Genomic DNA, 25,434 nt, shown 5'->3' on the forward strand with positions numbered 1-25,434 from the left:
TTAAATATGAAACGATGAAATATGAAACAGTATGAGCTTACAAGTTCATTCATACAAATTGTCTTGAAGTTATGAAAACGACCTTTAATATATTTGCCAAAAAAACAAATTGAATGCGAGGGCAGCCTTGAACCAACAAAGGACGCATTTAAATTAAAATGCGAAACGAATGGAAATGGAACAATTAGTGGCAGTTAGTCGAATAACAAAAGCAGTTCGCATTTCTAGCGTATCGAAACTAATTGCAATTCCCCGAAAATCGGCGTTAAAGCCGAACGCTTTACGGCCGTCCCCTTGCCACAAAAACCCGCCACTCTCCCTCAACTTTAATAGCTCCAGTTCTGGTGTCCACGCGTTTTCAAGGGCCCTAACAAGCTGCAAACAAGGCCCAAACACATGGCCGGCATTATTATGGATGGCAACGTACCGTTAACGCCGCCAATGGCCACAATGACAAAAGAAGCAACCGAATTCGCCCCCTCTCTTCCCACGTCGCGCAACATTCCCCTTTCCCAAAACATGCCCATTGACAAGTGTTTGGCTTGTGGGCGCGGGGGTGCGGGGGGTTGGTGGGACGCGTCACCTGCATTAAATTATTGATTCGATTTCGCGCGCGGCTCGTTTTCTATTGTGGTAAATATTTGAGGCTGAATGAATTGTGGCCGGAGCCATTGTCAATGTTGGCGCCGTTGCCTCGGCCAATTCTCCGCGCCCCTGTTCTTCATCACCAACCCCTGCCCCTGCCCCTGCCTCTGCCCGTGCCCGTGCCCGTGCCCGTCACTCAGTTAGCCAGTTAGTCAATTTTTCATATGCCCTTTGCCACGCCCAGCAAGGCAACAGTAACAACAAGACCAGCAGCAAGAAGAAACAGCATTGGAATCAAATTTATGTGCGGTGTGTCGTCTGTTTGTATGTGCGAGTGTGTGTGCGATTGGAAGAGTGTGGGCGTGTTTGTGTGTGAATGTGTGAGTGTGTGATTGTGTGTGTATTCGCCAGGCAGCAAACAAGACATAATCAATCACTTAACCCCGAAAAAAACCATGCGCACCAAACGTTCGTTTCAATTAAAGTTTCGCTTTCATTCACTTAGCCCGGCCAAAAGAGTAAAAGTGAAAATCCATCCCACTTGCCTAGCCCGGCCCTTCACTGAGCGAAATTTAAGTAATCAAATTGTACTAAGCCTTAGACTTAGACTTAGACTTTTTAGTTTCGTTAGACTTAGACAAGATATGGACTCAAAGTTAGACTTAGACTTAGACTTAGACTTATTATTCGACTTAGACTTATCGTTCGACATAGACTTAGACTTAGGCTTAGACTTAGACTTAGACTTAGACTTATCGTTAGACTTAGACTTAGATTTAGACATAGTCTTAAACTTAGACTTAGACTAAGACTTAGACTCAGATTTAGACTTATCGTTCGACTTAGACTTAGACTTAGACTTAGACTTACACTTAGACTTAGACTTAGACTTACACTTAGACTTATCATTCGACTTAGACTTATCGTTCGACTTAGACTTAGACTTAGACTTAGACATAGACTTAAACTTTGACTTAGAGTTTGACTTAGAATTAAACCTAGACTTAGATTTAAACATTGACCCTGACTTACACTTAGACACACGCAGATTTCTCTCACTGCGCACGTACGCAGTCTCTCGACTTGTGCGGCCTCTGTTATGTGCAAAGGGGGAATTTCATCAGAAGAATGGGAAGCTGGCAGGGAGATGGGTCTGCGTTTGGGCTTCTCTGCGACGGAAGCAACCAGTTTCCGGCTGCAGCGAACGTTCTAGCTCACTTTGCATACATTTAGGTGCTTCGACGTCCCTCCACTAAGGGGTGTGTGTGTGTATCGGTGTGGGTGTGGGTGTGAGTGTGAGTGGGGGGGTTGGCATTAGGTTTCAGCTAGAGAAATCATAAATCTGTTGCTTATTGTTGTCGCTGCTGCTGTAATTGAAGCAATGACGCATACAAAATTTGTTCAGGCGCTCAACAAGCCCAGCATTCCCCTCCTAGCAACAACATCCACATTTCCTGCCCACTTCCTCTCCCGCACACGCACACACACACACACACACACTTCTCTGCTATTGTTGTGCACATGAAAGTCAATTTAGTTGAAGGTAATTTGTTTTTATAAGTATAACAGCAAGTCCTTTCGAATCATTAAGAATTGAATGCACTGCAGAATTATTGATTAACCCTTGAATAAGTCTTGGCCGCAACAGCAGCCCATTTTCTTTGCTTCGCTTCTGCCAAACCAACCTCCCCCACACACACACACACACACACACACACTTTTACATGGCTCAAATCACATTTTGCCGCACACATTTAGCATAATTTAGCACTTCATTACGAGGCACCAGGCAAGTGGCACAAAGCAAAAGCCGCAAGAGCGCCCGCAACAGCTGCCAGCTGAAAGTTTTCTACCAACCCCCCCCCTCGTCCTTCTGGTCTCTGCCTCTCCTCCGTGTGGCAGTTGCGAGTTGATGGCAAGACTCATGCGATTTGTCGCGCATAAGCAAATTGACAAAATCTTAAGTCGCAAGCTGCAGGTACGAGGAATTATATATGTTCGCATTATGTATCCCAAGTGATTATGCCACGCTGCCAGCCCCCGCTCGCCCCAACACACCACCCTCCCTCGCTCCCTCATAATACCCTAAACCATACCCAGACATCGTGACAGGCGACAGGCAGCAAACAATTGAAACTGACAGAAACTTGTGTCATCTGCACTCAAATTTTAGCTATTTTGTGTCAATTTCTAAAACGAGTCTGACAAAACTTTCGCAAGTTGCAAACTACGCTGACATATTGTATTCTGTTGTGCGTACATATTATTTTAAATATGTCCTTAAACATGTTCCGCCAACGAGCTCTTCATAAATTCTGGCCAAAACGCTTTGGCAGTTGTTTAATAATTCATCGAGCCTTTCACAGTTCACATCACGACGAACCCCAAAGTTATAATGCCCAACTTTTGTTTAAAAGCTTTGTTGATGGAGCCCATTTCCATTATTTTGTTGTACTAGCTGGTATTTTCCGGACTTGCCCAGTCCCAGTTTTTTTGCTTTACATTTTCGATAGAAATTTTCCAATCCATTTTTAGTACTACCCGTACTATTTGGAACTTCACGTTTCAACTTATGTCACAATAATCTGATAAGCATCAAAAAATCTCTAGTGGAACTGGTTCAACAGTAGTTCAGCTTTCTGGGTCAGCAAGTATTCGAGCTTTAAAGCTCAATTTGAGAACTAGCAGTTAATATTGCCTAGTTGCGAACTTTATGAACCGGTTCAGCACTGGTTCAGTTCGGTTTGTCAGTAACTATTCAAGAACAAGTTAGAATTTAAAAAATGAATTGTTTATTATCTACAAATTTACTAACAACACAATAATCGATATGATATCGATATGAACTGGTTCAACATGAGTTCAGTTTTGTGAGTCAGCACAAATACGAGCTTTTATGTCCAATTCAAGAACTAGTTTTGTGTCTAGTATAGCAAATGCCAAATACCCCTTTCTACAAGTAGGTTAACTTCTTTAGTTCCGCACCAAAAGAACTGGTTTAATTCTGGTTCAGTTTTGTTTAAGAGTAACTATTCAAGCACTTTTTAAATATAATTATTTATGCTCTCCAAATGTATATTTATTATATTATGATGAATATTACAGTGATCAATATCAGCTATAGCCCACAAAATTGCCTTCAGCTTCAAATGAACTGGTTCAACACCGGTTCAGTTTTGTGTCCCAGCAACTACTTGAGCCATGAAGCTAAAACTTTAAATGTGGTTGACTATTGTTGCATAAATTTTGTTCTCAGTTGATGCCACGTGAAAAAGCGCTCCACTTAAAATAAATTCCAATCAAATTTGACTAGCGCTACGATGAAATGTGTGCCCCTTTAAAAAAAAAGCAACCAATCAAAATCGCACGCCCCAAAACTTGCACGGTTTGCATATCAAAGACACCGAGTGTCCTTAGATGAGTATGCCCGACTGGGGGATACCCTGAACTAGCCGCAAACATTCTTGTTACCTTCTACACATAAACCATTTAAACAATACCACAATGTTCTTCTTCTTCTCTTAGTCTCACAATATTTAAAGAAAATTCATTCTTGACTAACTTCGGTCCGATCTTATTGAAATTATCTGGCATAAAAAGAACAAAATATGGCATGAGGAGTACAAAAAGTCGAAAATTGTTAATCTATACACTATGCTACACTATACTACACTATCCTATACTAAACTATACTATACTATAATATAATATACCACACAAATTTAAGAACCTTACAAACCATGACTCTAAATAGATATAAATATATATGTATATTGAAAATAGGGTAAGATATCGAAATAATTTCTATAAATATTTTATTTTTATACTTTATGGGTTCGGAAATGCTTTCTTCTAAGTGTTACATGCATTTTTACAGCACCCATTTTCAATGGATTCGGGTTCATAAAAAATGAAAAACATTTGGCCCATCGCTTGGGAGCGACGCGTTCGGTCAGCACTTTGCGGCTAGCAAGTTTATTGGCCAATTTGCAAGTTGATTAGCCGCAGAGCGACGACAGTTTTGCCAATTTGTGGCCAGTGGCTGCTGTTGCAGCTCTTACGCTTTTGGGGCTGCGGTGGCCCGACAGTAACCCGCTGCTGCCTCTGGCGACATTCTCATTGCATTGTCGATGCCACTGCGTGCGGCATGAATGAATGCATGAATGAATGAATGAATGAATGCATGCATGAATGAATGCATGAGTTTGGAATGCGTCGACGCGGACGCGAACGCAACATAAAACGTCCCACACTTTGAAGGCAATAAACTTTAATTGCTGATTACGTATACGACGTGTTGTCGCTGCCCTCTGCGCTGTCGGCGTCGGCGTCGCAGTCGGCATCGGCATCGGCGTCGCTGCGGTGCATTTCATTGCAAATTGTGTTAACAAAACGCTCGCAACGCTGCCGCAACAAAGAAAAATATTTCAATAATCTTCTGCACTTGCTGTTGTTGTTGTTGTTGTTATTCTTTTGTTGTTGTTGTTGTTGTTGTTGCTGGCGCATAATTCGAAAATTGAAATTGCCGTCACGTACATAACGCCGGCAGCGACGTCGCTGTTGCGTCACTTGTCAACATGAATTTCCAATTTTCCGTTACCGCCGCACCGCTGTATGTTGCCATTTTTGGCCATACCCTAACCAAAAAAGGCCACCCAGCTGTATTCACGGGCTTTGACATATTCCGAACCGCAAGCCCAACAAACCAAAAACTTAATCACAAAAATAAATTGCTATGAAAATAAATCAAAATCATAATTCGCATCGGTACCGGAACCGGGAATTGATAGGATATATAAACATCTATGAAAGCTTGACATCATCATCAGTTCGACTGATGCAAAATTCTGATCTAGATATCGTCTATTTTCTGAACGCATTTAACATATTTATGTTCAATCTCTATTTACATATATTCCATACACTGTTAACGTCACATTAACATACGCAAATAATCCATTTATTTATACTGTTTAATATAATTTACGATAATATTCAATAGCTAGAGGAAGGACTCTCTGTCAAAGTTCACCAAAAAAAATAGCTCAGTCTCCAAACAGTCACTTCTTCTCTCACATTATGTTAACGTCACACTGTTAACGTGCCAATAACATAGCATGTTAAAGTGTGTCGCATTGTTAGTGTATTCAGTTGTCTACCCGATTGTCTTGCCATTCACCAAGTATTTCTCTTTCAAGATTTTGTTGTTTTTTAATAAGTACTTTGGCATCGTGGAGGCTGTTGGTTTTGTTTTTGCTGTTTCGTATTTAGACTTAACGCGCTTTAGGCTCACGTTCTCATCGCTTTGCCTTTTTTAATCTAATAGTAATGTGCCGTGGCAAGTTTGAAATAAGTTGTCTTTGAATTTTAGTGAGCTCCGAAAATGCACGTAGTGTCTAGCCGAAGTTGTTACCAACTTTGCCGTCGTGTTCTCAGTTTTGAAATCGCGTAAGATTTACAATTTGCTTGACAATTTGTCAACTGGTGTAGGTAAACATTAAAAATATATTCGGTTGGCATTTCTTATTGATTTTAATTGTATTTTGTTTTGCTGTCAGCAAATTTTAAGATATCATCTCAATTCCAAAAGTTCCCTTTTTGTCAAAATTAAAAAAAAAACTAAATCAACATTTCTTATTGCTTTTGATTTTGTTTGACTTGCTTTACGATATATTAATATATATATATTTATATGTATATTTATATATATATGAATTGAAATTCCATCAAAATCAATTCCAAACGTTCCAATTTTCTTCTTCGAACTTCGATTATCATTGCATCGAATCGATTAATATCGATTCCATGCTTTTTCTACACGTTCCCGCAACAGTTGGGAATTCTTTAAACATGTGATGAATAAGGCAAAAAATAAGAAAATAAATAAATCAAATAATAATAAAAAAGGCAAAAATTAAAAAAATTCTTGCAATTTATGAAAACGTGTTCGACGTCGAATCCATAAATATCGCTTTGAATATTTAATGACTGCAATCGTAATTGCTAATAATCGAAATGAATATTAAGAAATATTAATCGAAAAAATTGTACAAATTTTAATTGTTTTTTTTTTTTGTATGTGTTTTACTGATCTGAGCGCCATCCCTTTGCGCCCCTGCCGCTGATCATAATTGCCGTATAAATTTGTTTGTTATTTATATTTTCAACCACACACAGCTCAAACTTTGCCGCTTCATCTGTTAGCTTTGAAGTGCCCCTCGACAGCAGAGTGTGTGTGTGTGGGAGTGTGCGTGCAGGTGTGTGTTGAGCTGGTAGTCAGCATTATCATCATTTTGATTAAACGCAAACAGCGTTGGCAACAAAATTAGTTGACATTTATGCAAATGCATGTCGGACCGGACCGGACCGGACCGCCAGCAACCAGTTAAGAGTCCAGCGTGGCCCCCAATTGCTCGACTCAACCCACACCCGGGCCACCACCCGCCCTCCCCCACCAAGCACACTTTGGAGTGCCTTATCGCGCTCTGTGTAGCTGTTACCCCTTGTCCTGCTGCTTCTGACGTTGTGGAAGCGAGTTGCAGCCAAGTTTTAAATCCGCTTCAAATTTAAATTTTTGTTTCGCATCTTTTTTTTTGTTCTGCTGTTCATTTTATGCTTTTGTCGCGTTGTCTCTTATTTGATTTTTGGCGCTTTTATTATCTGGCATTATTTTCGTTCGTTTTTTTGCAGGTTCTCAAATTAATAATAAAGAAATTTCGTGCTTGCGCGTAGATGAGCAGCATTTTTTTTTTCTTTTCTCTTGCGGGTCTTTTCTGTGCTTTTCCTTTGCACAGATTTCTATCGCAAATTTTACTTTTAAGTTTTTAATCTTAATGATTAGGGCTGGCGCATGCAACTGACGGAGGGCACATGCCACACACACACACACTTACACACGTACACACTTGCACACTTACACACACACACACACACATGCAACACGTCACAAGCTGGAATGACGTCACGCCCGCTGTAAAATGTAATCATCAGAGCGTCTTTTATACCGCTTGGTGTTACTTCTTACAGTGAGTGCGACGGCCCAAGGTCCGACCGTAAATCATACATGTATATATATATATATGTGCCAGGCTACAGTGAAACCAATCAAAAATGGACAGCGGCATGTGAAAAAGTGCAAAGTAAAAAAAAAAGAGAAGAGAAAAAAAGTGTTTAATGGCAAGTGAAGTGAATTGAAATAAAATGCATAGATGGAAATGCTGTTAATGCGATCATCTAAATGCGTTCAACCACACTCACACTCACACACTCACACTCACACACTCACACACTCACACTCACACACTCACATGCTGATTCACTGACCCACTCACTCACACCCACTCGAAACACTCAGTTGCTGGCTGGCATCGAATCGCACGTGGAAAACTCGGTCACGTTGCTGCTGGAAATTGAAAAACGCTTTTCGTTCCGCTTTTTTACGTTCTCCTTTTGTATTCCGAGCCTTGCCTGTGTTGCCCTATTTCTAAAAGGTTATCACAACTTTGTCATCGACTTTTGAGGGTTTTCTCTTCCCCATTTGTTTTTTTTTTTCTTTCTTTCTTTCTTCCTTTTTTTTTTTTTGTTGATATTTTTTCAAGCGTTCGTTTTTACATCGCAATGCAAAACCATTTCCGATCCAAAACGTTTTCATTTTCAAGTGCGAAATGCCAGCGAAATTATTCGCTTTGAAGTACTTTGTATTCTATCAATTGTTATGCAGCGACAACAACAGAATTTCAGCTCTGGTTTCCCTTCTAATATAATCAAGTACTCAGCTAGTCCAAAGAGATTTGCGTTCCACTTGCAATTATCATGTTTAGGGCGTTTCGTTGTCGGAGAGATCTCAATTCCGTTTGTTCCTGTTCGATTAGGATCAAGTGGAATTGAGATCTCTTTGGGTAGTTCCTGTTCCACTTGCATACAAGTGGAATTGAGATCTCTTTGGGTAGTTCCAGCTCGACTATTTCGCTGCCAGGTGCAGGTGCTCTCACATCACCTGTTTTTATTCCCAATTCTGCTTTACTTCCATCTGTTTTGTTTTCTCCATCTTTTTTTTAGTCTTACAAGCAAATGTCCTAAGTAAATCTGAATACTGCGCACGATTACCAATTCCATGCGTTTCTAGCAGGCAACAAAATCTCAGTTCCACACGTTTCAGTGAGTTTTGTTAACATGTGTTTCTTGCTTTCCGTTACAAAATTTGTTGAAGAAAGCGACGAACTGAATTTGTCTCGAAAAGGTATTGCAAGTGCGACCAGTTCTGAGCACAAGTTTTGATTCGTGTTTTTCCAATGGATTTTCGGTGGTGTTTGATTTCTATGCGCTTTATCAATTGGATTGCCGTTCTGCTCGCCTATTGTTGTCTCACTCGACTACTCGCTTTTGCATGGTGGTTGGGTATACAACTTTGATAACAAGCACCAGCATTTGGCGACACATGCCAGAGCATCTGACGTTTTTTGGCGTGTGCCAGGGGTTGATAAGGGGAAAGCCTAGCAATGCGTTGCTAGTGTAAAGTAAAAAGGCACTTGCTACTTCAATCCAATATCCATTTGGGCTAAACCCCTCGCCAGGCAATTAGCAATCAACCATCAAATGCAAATAAAACCGGAATATAGAATGTACATTTCGGGGCACGCCCTGGCGCCCTCTTGACCATGCCGTGGGCACTTTGTATTTTCATGCTAATGTTTATAATGTTTATTTGCTGACCTTATTGTCGGCATTGACATCGTTAATGATGCCTCAAGTGTCCTCCATTTAGGCTGAACGAGCATCACGAGAACAAATAAACCAAAAGGCAGACATATATTCCGCCCGAGGGCCAGGAGCCAACATCAATGCGAACAAAAACTGAAAAAAAAAAAACCCGCTAAAAATCACGCCCCCTTCCCAACAACAAAGAACAAACGGCAACAACAAAAAAAAATAAGCGAAGCAAACGAAATGCGAAACGATGCGCAACAAATTCAAATAGAAAGCAAAGATAAAAAAGTCAAATGTGCTCCTTGACTTGTCGCCGGGCTTTGGGAACCCCCGCAAAATGACAATGACGAGGATTGTGGCACTTAATTCTCACGCAATGAACAAAGTTGATGGCCCCGTCGCGATAGAACCCAACTCCAGAAAGCTGAAACCAAAAAAAAAAAAATAAAATATAAAGTACAGGCAACAGCAAATCAAAAGCAAAATCAAACATGTCTAACAATTATTCAAGATTTATTTAATGGAGGCCATAAGGAATTCAATCATAAACAAAACACAACTAGCACTGTTGCATGCAGGAACACGCGGAATCGGAACGCAGTGTGCAAGCTAGCAAAACGAAAAAGATTTTCAATCAAATTTTCTTGAAACAGTTTTGAACTTGCGAAAACTGAAAAGCACTTAAAACAAGTTGAAACATTGCGTGCCATTTAAAGCTGCACAAAGTTGGCAGAGCGACCGTTTTGTTGTAAGCTCGGTCACTCTCAAACTGTAAACTCCAAGCTAATGACTTTCAAACTGTATAAAACCTTATGCACAAACACACCGATATCATATCGTAGCTGCTAACCAACCAAAAAGAAAACTATTCAAGCTAGTGCATTAAACTATTTACTATTTATCTATTTACTTTTTGGTAGACGACAATCTTGTCTAGAGTTCAAATTTAGCTCGAAAATTCTATTTGAAAATATAGATGACATGCAATATTTTCAATAGAACGGGCAGTTATTTATTATTCCTTTAGTCCCAAGTTGGTTTGAACCAACCATTTGAATTTTGACTAAGATTCGGCTATGCTTCATCTAATCCAGCTTTAAACTAGAATACCTTCGAGCCAGTCACCAGCCAGGAACAGAGTATGTATAGAAAATTAGCTTTGACTAGTTGACCTGTTTGCAAAGCATTTGCAGAAGGGCGTCTCAGTGTTGGGTTACGTCATAAAAGGTAACTACTGTATTATATTGGAGCTGGAGCGAAAGCTTAGTTGCACTTACAACATCGTGTTGCATGCATTCCGCAGTTCATTGTGTCATTTCCCCATTGAGAGAAGCACCTGTTTCAGCACTCTAAGGTCACATTGAATGCCAATGGGTGCATGGGGAAGGGCGTGCCATTGCAACGTGGCAACAACATGTGGCAGCTGCCGCCGTTGTTCTTGCAGTTGTTCATGTCATGTTAGGTGCGTGTTGTTGTCAGCTGCTTTGCATTGTTTTGCTGCTGGGGCTGCTCACAAAGGCAACATTGCGGCCATAAAACCGACAAAAAGGCGACCAACAACAGAAGCATCATTCCCACTGCCACAGCCACCGCTACGTGGCAGCCACGCCTACCACCACATGCACGCTCCCGTTGGGCAAGCGGAAATCCTTTGAATGGCGGCGCAAATAGCGAGTGCCCCAAAAGATTGCCACATAATGCTCACGCGTAGATTTGTGCCAATTTGTATATACCAAATAACATAAAACTGATTTTTAAAACAAATCTAAATCCAAATTTAACATGCAGCATGCTACAAAAAGCTGAGCATGTATATAGACGTATATACATATATGTATACATATATATATTATTTAAAATAAATGTTTTATCAACGAATATTTAATCCCAACTTAAATCAAAATAATAAAGTGCCACCCTATTGATAACAAGAGCAGAAAACATAACCAGCCCAAGGAGCATCCCGTCGACGAAAATCCGCGTGGCGATTGGTTGAATACTTTTACAGAGCTTTATAATTCATTCGGGTAGAACACATCCAGTTTTCTTCAATTTTCGAGAAACTAAAACTCCATATTAAGATCTAAACAAGTAAGAGGTCGGGAGCTCCCGACTAGGGGTTACCCTGAACCCTCTTCTTCCAACAGGCGATAGGTATAAAATGAAAAATACTTTATATATATTCACTATTCTAAAAGCAACACACCAAATTTGGTGACTAGCTCATATTATTTGCCGAAATTGCTCAATAGACAGGATTTCGATATCGATTTTTATCGATTACTTGGAAACGGGGCAAGTTATCGAATATCAGAAAGAAACTCGATCTACGCGGGGACTAGGAGGACCTACAGCTAAAATTTCAAGCCTCTAGCCTCTTTCAAGCCTCTAGCGTTCATACATACGGACAGACAGACAGACAGACAGACAGACAGACAGACAGACAGACAGACAGACAGACAGACAGACAGACAGACAGACAGACAGACAGACAGAGACAGACAGACAGAGACAGAGACAGAGACAGACAGACAGACAGACGAACATGGCCAGATCGACTCGGCTAATGATGCTGATCAAGAATATATATACTTTATACTGTTACATACATTTTCACAAATACATAATACCCTTTTTACCCATTTTTAATGGGCTTAGGGTATTAATAGTGTGAATTGCGAAATGTATCTTATAATAAAATAGTTTAAAAAAAACGCATGCCAAATTTATTTATAGGCCAACTCCTGACAGAAATCCATTTAAATCATGTTAGTTTTGACATTAAAGGTAATAGAGAAATTAATATAAAATCTAAATATGTATTAATTAAAATATGAAAAAAATGTGAATGTCAAATCGATCTAGAAGCCAAACCCCGACTAAAGTCTATTTAAAACAAATTCATGTTGACAGACTTATGACTGCCATGAAGAGGTATTCACTATAAATTCTAAAAATATATTTAAAGAAATGCAAATGGCAAATTAATCTAGAGGCTAAGCAACGACGAAAATGTGAATATACATTTATATAAATAACAAATAAGAGTTTGACATTGACGAGTCGCTGTTGGGTTTACGCCGAAAAGATGCAGCTCCAACTGAGAGCTGGAGGAGCAGGGGTGGGCCGAGTCACGTTTTCCCACTCACCTGTCACTTGCAAGTTGCCACAGCCCCACATGCCACATGCCACTTGCCGCAACTGCAATTCACGTATGTTAATAACAGTTGATGGAATGTGTGATTGATATACAGTTATCAGTGCGGCCCACGCGGCGTATACGTAACGCGCTTGCCACAGGCATCGCTCGAATTGAGGCACCCGCAGCGCTGCAGAAGCTGGCATTAACTTGGCTCAGTCGGACCTTCTGCTTGAGGCCCACAGTTCGCGATATAATGAAAGATTTTGGTTTTTCGATTTTTTTGAATCTTGTTATTTTTTATGTTTTTTTTTTTACATTTCCATTGCGTTTCATTTAACAATACATTGGAATCAATAAACGAAAAAGCTTGAAAAGAAATTCGTTCAACATTTCAACGTTATTCAACACTCACTGCAAAAATTGTGGGGCTTTTAGTTGAGGGTATTCCCACATCGGTAATTGTGGAGCATACTCACAAGTTGAAAAGCCTCCCTTGGCATAATATGCAATATGCCCCCAGATGATCAATTGGAATCAATCGTAATCAATCGTAGTCAATCATAGTCAATCATAGTCAATCATTAACCAGAACAAGTAAACATTTTGTACAGTGTATAAGTAACTTGCCAATCGTGTCGATGCCGTTCTATGAATTTTGCATTAAAACCCTAACGTCTTCAATGTGCTCGAACTCTGTAGTTGTCCTTCAGAGAAAAAGATGGCATTAAATGTCTACGACAATTGGCCCAACTTACCCAAGACATTATCGAAGTTGTGTTTGCTTTAAACCATTTTTTTTAATGTTTTTTTTTTTTGGTTTTTTTAAACAAATTTTCCCTTTGGTTTGTATGGTTTCTAAATTTTAGTTTTCGACCCGAACATCACAAGATCTAAAATGAAAATGAGCTCTGTTGAGTAGAGCCAGTCGTAGCCGACAATGAAACTATATTGAAGGCTTTAGCAATGGGATATTGATTGAAGTCTACATTTGTGTGCCGTAAGCAGCCAAAGAAAAGCTGCCTAGATCAAGGCGGACAGCGAAGTAAGAAGCAGGAAGTGAAACAAGGAGCAAACTAGGGCATAAAGCCCTAGACAGCTTCTCTAGAAGTTTAAACGGCAGCGAGAAACCAATTAAAAGTAAAGAAAGAAGTCAAGTCTGAAAATAAAAAAGTTAAGTGTTAAGCGAGAAGCGAAAAGCTAATATATAAATAAGCTGCAAGTCAAGGGAGTAGCGACAAAATGAATTGCATCAAAAAATTTGTAAATTAAGGTAAGATAAGGGTAAGATTAGGGTAATAGTCAAGACGAGAAAATTAGCAAGTCAAAAGAAGCAAAAAACGAAACATAAGCGAGAAGCGAATAAAAAACGCAAACGCTTAACAGCTGCTGAAGTGAGAAGCGAACTGCGAAGCCTAGAAATACACAAAAAGGCAATGAATAGTTATGAGAGCTTAAAGCTTAAAGACAAGAGATGAACGACAACTAAGCGAAAAGCTAAAACTGCCAAGAGAATAGAGAAGTGAAGCAAAAAGTGCAAGCTAATCAAAGCGAAGGCTACAACTGGAGCTCAGCTGTAAATGAAGCGAAAAGTGAAAGCTAAAATTGGAGCTCAGCTGTAAATGCAGCGAGAAGCGAATGCCAAAACTAGAGCTCAGATAAAAACACGCAGTTTGAAGCGAGAAGCGAATGCCCAAAAGAGTAGTAAGGGGAGAAACAGAGTGTATAAAAAGCCCACTATTCTTACCCTAACCATTACTTATCGCTCAGAATATGACTGCTTCTCGCTGTGCTGCACTCTGCGAATATGACTCTGTGGAATATGTGCCATTCTGTTGGGGCATTTAAAACTCGTGCCCTTTAACTCGTCGACTCGTCGGTCTCGGGTAAATTTAATTCCCAAATTCTGCATAAAAGTTTATTTAGCATTATATGCACGCACGCACATGCACGCACATGCACGCCCACACATTGAGGGGGGATGCTCGCACTTTAGAGATTCAATTTGCGGTTTTATCCCTTTTTGTAGGCAACCGCAAAACGCATTATGAACTGGCGCCAATGCAAATTGAGAGCGGCCCATCGATGTCGCGCCGTACATTAGAGTGTTCGATAACTTTTGTGGGTGATAACTTGCGGCCGCTTCCCCGGGGACATCGTCATCGTCATCGGAAATCGTTGAGCTGCCAACACGTGGCGCACATCACTTTTAGACACATGATTGATGGACGTCCCCATAAACCCAGTCCAGCTTCGACTTGGGTCCAACAGAGCATGGCATAATGGCCAATTGGTTTAATGCTCGACGTTTTAGGGCGTACCAGCCAGCCGGGAGCGGGTGGGGGGTGTAGAAGTGGGGGGCACAACCGTATTGCGGCGTAAAAGTGTCAACGCTGACAGACAGCCGAGCAAAAAATGTCAAATGCCAAATGAAATGCCGGCCCATAGATTTGTCTATTGCCCTGCATCGAGCTTAAGATATAAACGGAATGGCTATATATGATGAACCACACCCCCCCCCCCCCCTCAACCCACCAACCCTCTCGGGCCATGCCTAGTCTATTGGAAATGGATCATATCGAATTACTTTCAAAGCGAGAAATAAGTAAGGAATAAACTTTGGCATAGCTCTTGACATCTTCCTGTTGAAACTTCCCCAAGTTAATTTCCATCTCAGATTCCCTCCCCCCCCCCTCTCTCTCTCTCTCTCTCTATCTTCCTCTCTTGCTGTGTGTGTGCTCCTTCCGCTGAATGACAACTGCAGCTGCAATCCTTCAGTCAGCTTCAAATGGAAATCAAAAGAAGATTTATGTTTCTGACAGCAAACAGGGGGGCGGGGCATTGCATAATCATGAATGTTGCGTAAATCCAATTCACGTGAAATGCTAATAATGGCGCAGCATAAAAATACAAATACAAATGCGTGGCACAGCCCGTGTTCAGTTGGCGGGAGGGGGCCAGGTGAAGGGCCGGTATTTCCGTTGTGTAACCAATTTTGGTCAAATTTTTGGCGTAAGCCTGCACAGAGGAAAGTACCAGGCCTAGTCCATAAACACTCAGCACTGCTAACGCAGGCCATCAAATACCCTGTACAAACAATTATTCCGTTTGCATACCCTTTTTTTTTGGCAGTTCGGATACATGAAAAGAATTGTCTACTTATTTACTGCCAAAGGCTGTACTCAAGGGTATCTGATAGCCAATCAGTCTCTCAGGCACAACCGGCTTGTTTGCAAATAGTTTGCTAGTTACAAAATGGGCTTAAAATAAACCCTTCTAGTTTGGAAAATGTGTGCGCTTTCGAAGCGCGTTCGTGGCTTGGGGTAAGAGGAAGAAGCGCCTGGCACAACCGCAAAATAGGCAACAACAACAACAACATCAACAACAACAAGGGCAGCAGCCGCGTCAACAGTGGCCAAATTCATAGCCTACTTAGCGGCGCACGTTGCGGGCTTTTCAAATTTGAATTAGGCAACAGCAAGCCCTAAAACAGTTCGGCACGGGAAACATTTCCGTCTCCGGCAGCAGGTTCTGCGGCCACAACATGTTGTTATTTTATGGCTATCTCTGTGTGAGCGTGTATATATATATATATGTGTGTGTGTGTGTGTGTGGCTATAGAGGCCCTCGTCCAACGCTTGGGCAGCAGCTAAGCGCCTTGCTCTCAAAAGTATGCAACAGCAACGACAAATGCCACATGCCACATGCCACATGCTACATGCTACATGCTACTTGCCGCAAGCCATTTGCTTGATGCTGCGGTAAGCGCGAACCTTAATTAGATCATAGTTGCTGAACGCGCAACTTGCCTCACATGTCTTGCCACATTATGCACAGGCTGCCAACAGAGCTTGTCTATCAAATTCCTAGCTAACGCCATAGAACGCAGCCAAATTGGGCAGCCACATCAAATTTCCAGCTCAATCAGTGGCTGAATCTTTGCGCCATTTACGGCTCATGTGGCAGCTGCTCCTGCTCCAGCTCCAGCTCCTGCTGCTGCTGCTGCTGCTGCTGCTGTGTGGCATCAACAGCTCACCTTGCTGCCTTTGCGGTATTTGCATTTTAATTGAATTGCACCAAATTATTTTGTTTATACGTGCAGTTTGCAGCAATTTGGCTGCCATTTCAACTGGCAAAGCCAACAACTTGCCACAAAAACCGCACGTAACAAGAACTTTTTCAGGATTTCAGCTGTCAGAAGCTTAGTTATTTTATTTTAACTTACTTATATTGCCATAAGAAATACCCAAGCTAAGTGACATACATATATGTATGTTGTTGCTGCATACCATGAAATTTAATGCATGTAGGCTTTTTTACTGATGATCAAATTTGAAATACACTTATTTGTACACTTAAGATATCTTCTAGTCGAGCTCATGCGTGCTACAGGGTAGCTGCAAGCACAGCAGCTTCAACCAATCTTAATGAACATGCTAAGCATCCTCGACCCGTTGATCTTAGAGCTTAAATAAGCTTATCGTTAAAGTTTAAAACCTTTAGACATAGATAGTTTGAGAGTCTAGTTGAATGTATCCACATATCAATATAATTAACATATAGCTAAACAAACTCATTGATCTCAAAGATATTACCCGATAAAGCTCGTCAATTTGGGCTAACTTTTGGTAAACCAAAGTTAGTTGAATAATAATTGTAATATGTTCTATCCCAACCAACCAACAGTTTATATACTCAGTTACTAGAACTTACTATACTTATACTGTCCATAGTTAAATGATCTCTGCCTGAAATCAATAGAGTATTTAATTGTCAATATTTCCTAACAAACTTTACGAGTAGACTAATTGGATAGAGGATATGCAGCTGTTTGAGTACTTCAGAGAATTAAACAAGTTTCCAGTTGGTTAATATTTTACGCACAACAAAGCTGATTCAATACACAAAAATTGCAAATAAATCTCTAAAATGACTACAAAAGCAATCGAATAATTAATCCAAGCAATTCCTTGACCTACCTCTAAACAATACAACTGCAATAAAGTCATAGTTGCAGTCGCAGTTGCAGTTGCCGTTGCAGTTACACATATCGATTGCACTTAATGTGGCATTTCGAGTGGGCTTCACTCATCTGTTTGTGGCATGGCAGGGGGCAAAGGCGGGGGCGGCAGTGCAAATCAGGGCAACAACCAAAACAAAGGCAACTGCAATCATTGTTAGGACTATGCCAGCATTTGTGGGCTGCGCCTTAATCGGTTTTGCTCCCACTTGAAGTTGGCAATGATGGGTATTAGGTGAGTTGGCATTACCATGGTCGAGAGGCGGGCGCATTACACTGAGTTCTCAGCTTGTGTCAACAATTGAAAGATGTGAATGATAGGATGTGTCCAATTAGTGTTCATTTTGAACAATGCTCAACTCAAGTACAAAGTGCGTAATAATGTTGGCAATGGGAGAAGCACAAGCTAATACCTTGAACTATTCAAGTAGAGCCTAATTGAAGTAGCTGTCCTTCAAGATATAGAGATAGAGATATAGAGAGATAGAGAGATAGAGAGGTAGAGAGATATAGAAAAGAGAGATAGAGATAAATAAGCTGTCTTCCATTCTCACTTGAAAGAACAAGATATACTCAATAGTGGAATAAGAGATTTTCAAAAGGAAAACTAACGAATAGATTATGTAAATTCTCGCGAAACTTCTGATGGATTATAGTGGAATATAAGGGGATTGGGGAAAGGCTGAAATGGAAAACTGGGGTTAAGGAATAGTTTAGCATTTAAAATCGATACAACTCAAACAGATGTTCTCAACGTTCACTTATAAGACATCAAAATGTGTCTTATAGTGAGAATCGGGGACAAATCGCTCGCTTTAAATTTAGTTAATTTGCCGAATATCTCGGAACGGTAGATTATGCAAGGCAAAGTGAGTTCAATTGATTTATATTTCGGCCTTGTTCTTTTCGCTGCAGATGAATTTTGCGAGGAGTATCCGCATAATTTGATGCCCACACCTGGCTATTGGATAGAGTGTTCACGACAGAAAATATCGATGCCCACGCCGCATACGATTTGGGATGAAAGCGATTCGGAGCATGAGGATATACGTGCTGGGAGTGCCAGCGATGCGTATTTGGAGCGTGAGTGCAGTGACCTCTATGAGGACGATGAGGATTCGGAGGCAACGCCCAGTCCGCGCAAAAAAACAACCATTGAGGAGCAATGGGACCAGCAGGGCGCCTTTGAGCTAATCTCTGTGGAGCAGGAGACGTACGAGAAATACTTTTATGGCACTGAGCATTGGAATTATTTTACAAGTGACGAGGATCTGGGCCCCGTTATCCTCTCCATCAAACAGGAGACGCTCAATGGACGGGATCAGTTTCGTATACTCGTACGCGCTGGTTCCTATACGGTCCACGGACTGATACCGGCCTCCTGTGTGTTTGCCGATAGGTGAGATGCACACGAGGCTTAAGAGTAAATACATAAATACATTTTTCTTCATTCTCTATTAGATATAATCGCGAGGAGGTAGTTAGATCTTTAGGTAAAGAAGTTAATTTAAATCCACCATTAACCTTAGGACAACTGCCCGATACGCCCGAGGAATTATTAAAATTAGATCAGGTGCGTGCGAGCATCGAATCGAAATCGCAAGGATCTTAGCTTAGCTTATGTGGGAACTGATTGTGCAATTTTCATTTTTCTCAAGGTTTTTATAAAATCCGAATTAAAAGTCGGCGTCATATTCGTCAAGGAGGAACAATTTAGCGAAGAGCAAATTCTGGACAATAATGAAAATTCACCGCTCTTCGATGAGTTCCTCACGCTGCTCGGCGACCGCGTTCGCCTACGCGGCTTTGATAAATACAAAGGTGGCCTTGATACGGTGCATGACCTCACAGGTGTGTCTCGCTACTAGACCTATCTACATTAAATTGCCCACACATATATATTTTTAAATGTGTATACTATACTCTGCATTTTCCGCTCAGGTCTATTCTCCGTTTATACGCACTGGCGCAACATTGAGATCATGTTCCATGTGTCCACGCTGCTGCCCTATGAGAAACATGACCCACAGAAGCTTCAACGCAAACGCCACATCGGCAACGATATTGTCTGCGTGGTATTTCTCGAAGCGGACAACACCCGCTTCAGTCCCGCCTGCATCAAGAGCCATTTTCTGCACACCTTCATACTGGTAAGCCAACATTTGAGCCATCTGATGAGCTGACTTCAATGGATTTCAGTCAGTCAGGACATACAATTTTATATGTATATTCCATAAATATAAATAGTGTATCCTGGCTGACTGATTGACATGCGATCAACGGACAGCCAAACCTAGTGCCGAAGTTTCCTTTTGTTGCGTGAGTTAACAACGCGGGGTTGGGGGGAAATCGATGGTCGAAGTTTGCCAGAGAAACATCAGAAAGAACGCAGCGATAAAAGTGTGACGGGATGAGCCCGCGTGGCTTAAGGGTCTAAGCGTCGGACCAGCAAGCGAGAGGTCGCCGGCTCAAACGCTGATTGATTGACAAGCGATTAACGCGCAGTCCGAAATGTAACAGTTACGAATCTAGGGGAAATTCGATCGGAAAAACAATGCAGTGATATAATTGTGATCCCTCGTCAAGTTGAAGGAGCCACAACGTTGTCTTTAACGAGCGACCACTGTATCTCCCTATCTCTCTGTCTCTCTCTCTCTCTCTCTCTCTCTGCAATGGAAATACAGGTGCGTGTCTCGGCGCGTATTAAACACAAGCCCACACGCTACGAGGTATCTGTGGTCACACGCGACGAGGTTGGCGCCTACAAGCCCTACCTATGGGAGCAGTCGGTCTTCGAGAAGGGGCCAATGTTTCGGTAAGTGTTAGCCAGCGTCTAATCCAATTGTAAATGAAGATACGAAAGTGAATTCTGTTTAGCGAGTGGCTGCTAACGAAAATTGTGAATGGGGAACGCGCCTCGTATTCGGCGCCAAAATTTGCCAGAATGCAGGAGCGGACGCGCTCACAGATGCTCGAGGATCTGGTGATGAATCTATCGAATCATGCGGAAACTGGTCAAATACCGAAGCCATATAGACGCGGCTCCTGGCGGCCAATTGGTGAGGATGAATATTTCAAAATGTTGCATGCCAGAGTACTAGACAACAACAGATCACAACAACAACACCAACAACAACAACAACAACATGAACACTTCAACAACTGTTGCTATTGTAATTGCAACGAGCAGCAGCAACAGCAGCAGCAGCAGCAGCTGGCACTGGGCCTGCTTGTGGCACTGGGCACAACACACACACACACTAAACACAACAACAGCAACAACGCTGAGCAACGCCAACAGCAACAGCAACAACAACAGCAACAGCAACAACAACAAAAATCAGCAACAACAACAACAACAACAAGAACCCTTCGCTGCAATTTGTGCTGTGCCTCTGTGATGCACCTCTGTGTGAGGCATAGTATGTGTATACCCACACACACACACACACACACACACACACATACACGCACACCTACCCACAGTCAGTCAGTTAAATGTTTCACCTGTTAAATGGGCGGGGCTGTTTGTGGGCGTGGCAGCTGCTGCCGCCGCTTTGACAGCTATTTGCAGCATTTCACTTTGTTGACTCTCGACTCTGCATGATTAATCGTTTTGCCATGTTGTTGCTGCTGTTTGCCGTTGCCATTGTTGTTGCAGCACTTCCGCATGCCATGCCAAACACACACACTCGCACACTCGCACACACGCACACTCGCACACACACACACATGCGCGCTTACACTTCCGTTTCCGCCATTAACACATCCGCCTCTGTTTGCACGCGACGCGACTGCGCTGCACAGCCTCTGTGGCATGCTGTGACAAATCTTACAACACAATCTGTTTGCTGCCACAGCATTGCCTTGCCCCACCCCGACCGCGACCCCATCCCCCCGTCCACGTGCCCCTGCTCTGCCACAGTTTGGCCTGGTTTTAGCGCGTATCTTAAGTTGTCCGGCATGAAATGTTGTACATTTTATCTGCTGCGGTCAATCTTTTGCGTCTTAGCACAGCCGAGCACACACACACGCACACACACACACGCACACAGAAGTACACCCGCATCGCCTCCTGTCTGCCCATCCTATTGGGAGCTGTTGTTGTTGTTGTGATTTGTTTTAGATTTTCTGTTATTTATTTGTTGCATTAAAGAAGACAAATCTAATTTGATTTATTCATGCACAGCAGCACCACAATCCACACACACACACACACACACACCCCTTCAGTTGTGTAGGTGTTGGCCAATTGTCAGCCCCGGGCCAGGCGTCCAATATCTCTGCCGCCCCCATTGCGCCCAAAATGCGTATCGCATATTCGAACTATTTATGCATATTAAAATAATGCAAATTATTGATTGATAGCTTCTGTGGCCACACTGGGGATGCGGTGTGCTCCCTGCTGAGTAGTTGTTCCACACACTACCCACAACCGGGCCCCGCCCCCTTAACCAACCGCCTGAGCTGCAGCTTGAAGACAACTGAATTAGATGCTCCATAGGCAAATGTGGCAGCTGCTTTAATATATAATTCAAAGACAAAGACAAGAACAAAGTACGGCCATCTTCGGTATACCGAACCTTAAAAACCCTAGCAAAAAAAAATATGGCCTACGTTCATTTGTGAAGCTCTTAAATAACAGAAGATTTTGCCACATAAAAGCTCCTTCTATTGAGCTATATGATATAGGTTGATATAGATTTGTATCCGAACAGAGAGACAGATAGTCGGACATGATTATATCGATTTGACCTGAAGTATATATACTTTATAGGGTCAATTCATGTTTAAATCAAAATATGCTCTAACAATATGTCGAATCTTTCCCAAGTCCGCTAGATGAAACATGGTTCCAATCTGTTGACTGTTCCTGAAATCTGTTATCGATATCGTAAAATATTAAAGTATCTATGCAATTTTTGCAGTCCATTGCTATACAACTGAGAGACTAGCTTGTAGAGAAACAAATAGACAAGATTTTATCGACTCAAAAACCGTTTTCAGTTCAGATAAGTTGAATTAAATTCCTAAACTTCTGAATTCCTTGCGATAGGAAATCAGATGGCAAAAGAACAAATCAATTTTAGGAATGTAAACCTTAATTATAAAAAACAAAAAACAACCGTTCAACACACAGAGAACACAAATTGGCTAATAAAATACCATGTACATATTTCATATTTACATATCGTAACCAAAAAGCGAAACGCAGCTGTGTTGAAGTGCCGAGCCCTGACCCCTGACCCCTGACCCCTGACCCCTGACCCGCTCATAGACGCTGCCATTGATTACACTAGCAATTTTTATGTGTACTTGTATTTGTGTTGGTTTTTGTGTTTGTGTTTGTGTTTGATGGTAATAACCAACATTTACCTGCAACGTGTAATGAAAATTGAATAAGCAAGTGCACACTAATCAGCATTGCCCGACTTGAAGTTACCCAGTACCAAACGGCGAGCTGCCGTTACCAAACAATCCTATTTAATGCTGCACACACAAAAGCACACACACACACACATAGAGTAGCTCTCGATAGTGCTGCTTCTTCCCTCAGACCCAGTCTACTTTAATGTTTATAGTCCGATCCTTAACAATTTTCAGATTCTCAATATGAACATTTTATCGAGTCTAAATATTATTTTTCTCCAGATAATATAAGCTGCTAGACATGGTCAAAAGGCCTTACATCGATTTTTATCGATTTCGTGGGGTGGGTTATCGATTATTTGCAAGAAATTCGATCTGACATGACCTAATCGACTGAGCTTGTCATCCGATCGAAAATATATATATATACTTCTAGTTGCTTCCCGCTGTCCGTTACATACATTTGCACAAAAACAGTATACCCCTTGTTGGCCACTTCCGCTGGGTTCAGGGTATACATATATCAGGTGCAGGTGAGGTCGTTACTTCGACCATTGCATGCAAACCAAACAATTGAATCGAATCGAATCGAATCGAATCGAATTGAAATCGAATCCAATGGCAATGCTTTTGGGCCTCTGCAGAAGATGGAAGGTGCCTGTTGCCAAGTGCATTGTAGCACAATTTCCATTTGGCCGCTGCGACCTCGAGAACTCCCATTAGGCATATTTGTATGTGTATGTGCAAGTATTTCGTATCCGTAAGATACAAGCAAGCGGTGTATGATTGATGGCCCACATTGTAAGCACACTCTCACACACACACACACACACACACACACAGACTATACGCAACCTTGGGCTGTTCCCGAGTGTTGGGCAGCAGGTGAAGCTGGCTGCGGCTTAGCCAAATGCCGGCTGCAAAGGCCAAAGGGTTCAAATACCCTGTACTCGCATCATGATTAAAAAGTGGTATATCAACATATGGCATTATATTCTATGTTATAGGGCAGCAACATATTTGTTCCCTGGCTTCTTTTGCAAACTAAAATGTTGAACACGTTCCCTTTAAATCAACTTTGAGACATTTTGCTTACGTACATTATCTTATTATCTTATTTGATATAAATGTTCTAAGAGTTGTTTGCTCGAGCGCAGAAACTTATAAAGCATCGCGTGTACGCTTCCACAGGGCATCTCCTAGTCGATCATGCTTGCTACCTGGCCACACGCCCACGCACCACCAACCACAATATAGAACAACAAAAATGAGCGATGTAACAAGTTGAACAAGTGAGAATATTTCACAAATATCCAAGCCATCTTTAAAAGCTGTCTTTTGCTTGTTCCAAGCTGTTTCCGACACATTAACACTAGTTAACATCCCACAAAAGCTAAGCCGCAGAAATGTGAAGAAGAAATTTGTGTATTTCGCCAGCCTTAACCGTCAGAAATTCATTTCTGCATAATTAACCTTGCAATTTACGTGAAAGTAATAATAGGGCAACAATAAAGGAAGCTCGTTCGCAAGAACAACAAATTGGATTACATTTAAAAAAATATGAAATCATTTTTTGCGAATATTGAAGAAGCAGACATAATTGGTATATTTCAGTTTTATTGCTAGATAGTATCTATCGATAGTTTTCTCAGCTCATATATAAACTAAACTTAGACTCTTCTTTGATTGAACTGTCTCCAAGCTTTGAAATCAAGTTGGATTCCCACCTAATTATATTCAAGAACGAAATTTACTTGAATTTGAATGTACAAATGGTTTGTATTTCATGCCAAAGTCATTGCTCGATAGTATATCGATAAGACCCATGGTATATCGATAGTTTTGTAGCTCTCTTATAAACTCAACTTAGACTCTTCTTTTATTGAGCTGGTTTCGAGCTTCGATAAGGAAGTGTACTTGAAATTAATGTACAAATGGTTTGTATTTCATGCCAAAGTCATTGCTCGATAATATATCGATAAGACCCAGGGTATATCGATAGTTTTGTAGCTCTCATACTCAACTTAGACTCTTCTTTTATTGAGCTAGTTTCGAGCTTCGATTAGGAAGTGTACTTGAAATTAAATGTACAAATGGTATATATTTCATGTCAAAGACATTACTCCATAATATGTATATCGATAAGACCCAGGGTATATTGATAGTTTTGTAGCTCTCTTATAAGCTCAGCTTAGGCGTTTTTTTGTTGAAGCTGTGAAATCAAGTTTGATTCCTATCTAGTTAAGGTATATTAAAGAACGAAATGTACTTGAATTTGAATGTACAAATGGTTTGTATTTCATGTCAAAGACATTACTCCATAATATATCGATAAAACCCATGGTTTATCGATAGTTTTGTAGCTCTCTTATAAGCTCAGCTTAGACGCTTCTTTTGTTGAACTGGTTTTCAAGCTGTGAGATTAAGTTTGATTCCTTTCTAGTTTAGGTTGTACAAATTTGTACAAAAAATTGAATGTACAAATGGTATGTATTTCATGCCAAAGTCATATAAGAATATAGAACAGCATGTTTCTCTAAATATATATATCATAATTCATAATTCCTAACATAATATATCATCCCAAAACACATATATTTGTAATTAAATTCTT

At 41.1% G+C, this 25,434-nt stretch overlaps 3 protein-coding genes across 5 annotated transcripts in view; 1 reads left to right on the forward strand and 2 right to left on the reverse strand.

Moving 5' to 3' along the window:
* Positions 1 to 25,434, forward strand: part of rsh (radish) — a 142,674-nt gene that overhangs the window by 113,121 nt on the left and 4,119 nt on the right. For all 3 annotated transcript variants that reach the window (XM_064699280.1, XM_064699278.1, XM_064699279.1), the window contains exons 8-13: positions 18,366 to 18,849; positions 18,912 to 19,023; positions 19,109 to 19,301; positions 19,392 to 19,600; positions 20,135 to 20,265; positions 20,328 to 20,509. In XM_064699280.1, coding sequence (XP_064555350.1) covers positions 18,366 to 18,849; positions 18,912 to 19,023; positions 19,109 to 19,301; positions 19,392 to 19,600; positions 20,135 to 20,265; positions 20,328 to 20,509 — 1,311 coding nt within the window. The remainder of the gene's footprint in view (positions 1 to 18,365; positions 18,850 to 18,911; positions 19,024 to 19,108; positions 19,302 to 19,391; positions 19,601 to 20,134; positions 20,266 to 20,327; positions 20,510 to 25,434) is intronic.
* The window catches only part of hep (hemipterous), a 57,207-nt gene that overhangs the window by 5,661 nt on the left and 26,112 nt on the right, over positions 1 to 25,434 (reverse strand). The window lies entirely within an intron of this gene.
* The window catches only part of HUWE1 (HECT, UBA and WWE domain containing E3 ubiquitin protein ligase 1), a 106,855-nt gene continuing 86,455 nt past the window's right edge, over positions 5,035 to 25,434 (reverse strand). Inside the window, exon 20 of the mRNA XM_064699274.1 lies at positions 5,035 to 5,057. The gene's annotated coding sequence lies outside the window, so the exon portion shown is untranslated. The remainder of the gene's footprint in view (positions 5,058 to 25,434) is intronic.

This window comes from Drosophila montana, unplaced genomic scaffold, assembly GCF_035044405.1.
Source record: "Drosophila montana isolate Dmon_TW-CO22-7 unplaced genomic scaffold, ASM3504440v1 contig_920_1, whole genome shotgun sequence".
Taxonomy (NCBI): domain Eukaryota; kingdom Metazoa; phylum Arthropoda; class Insecta; order Diptera; family Drosophilidae; genus Drosophila; species Drosophila montana.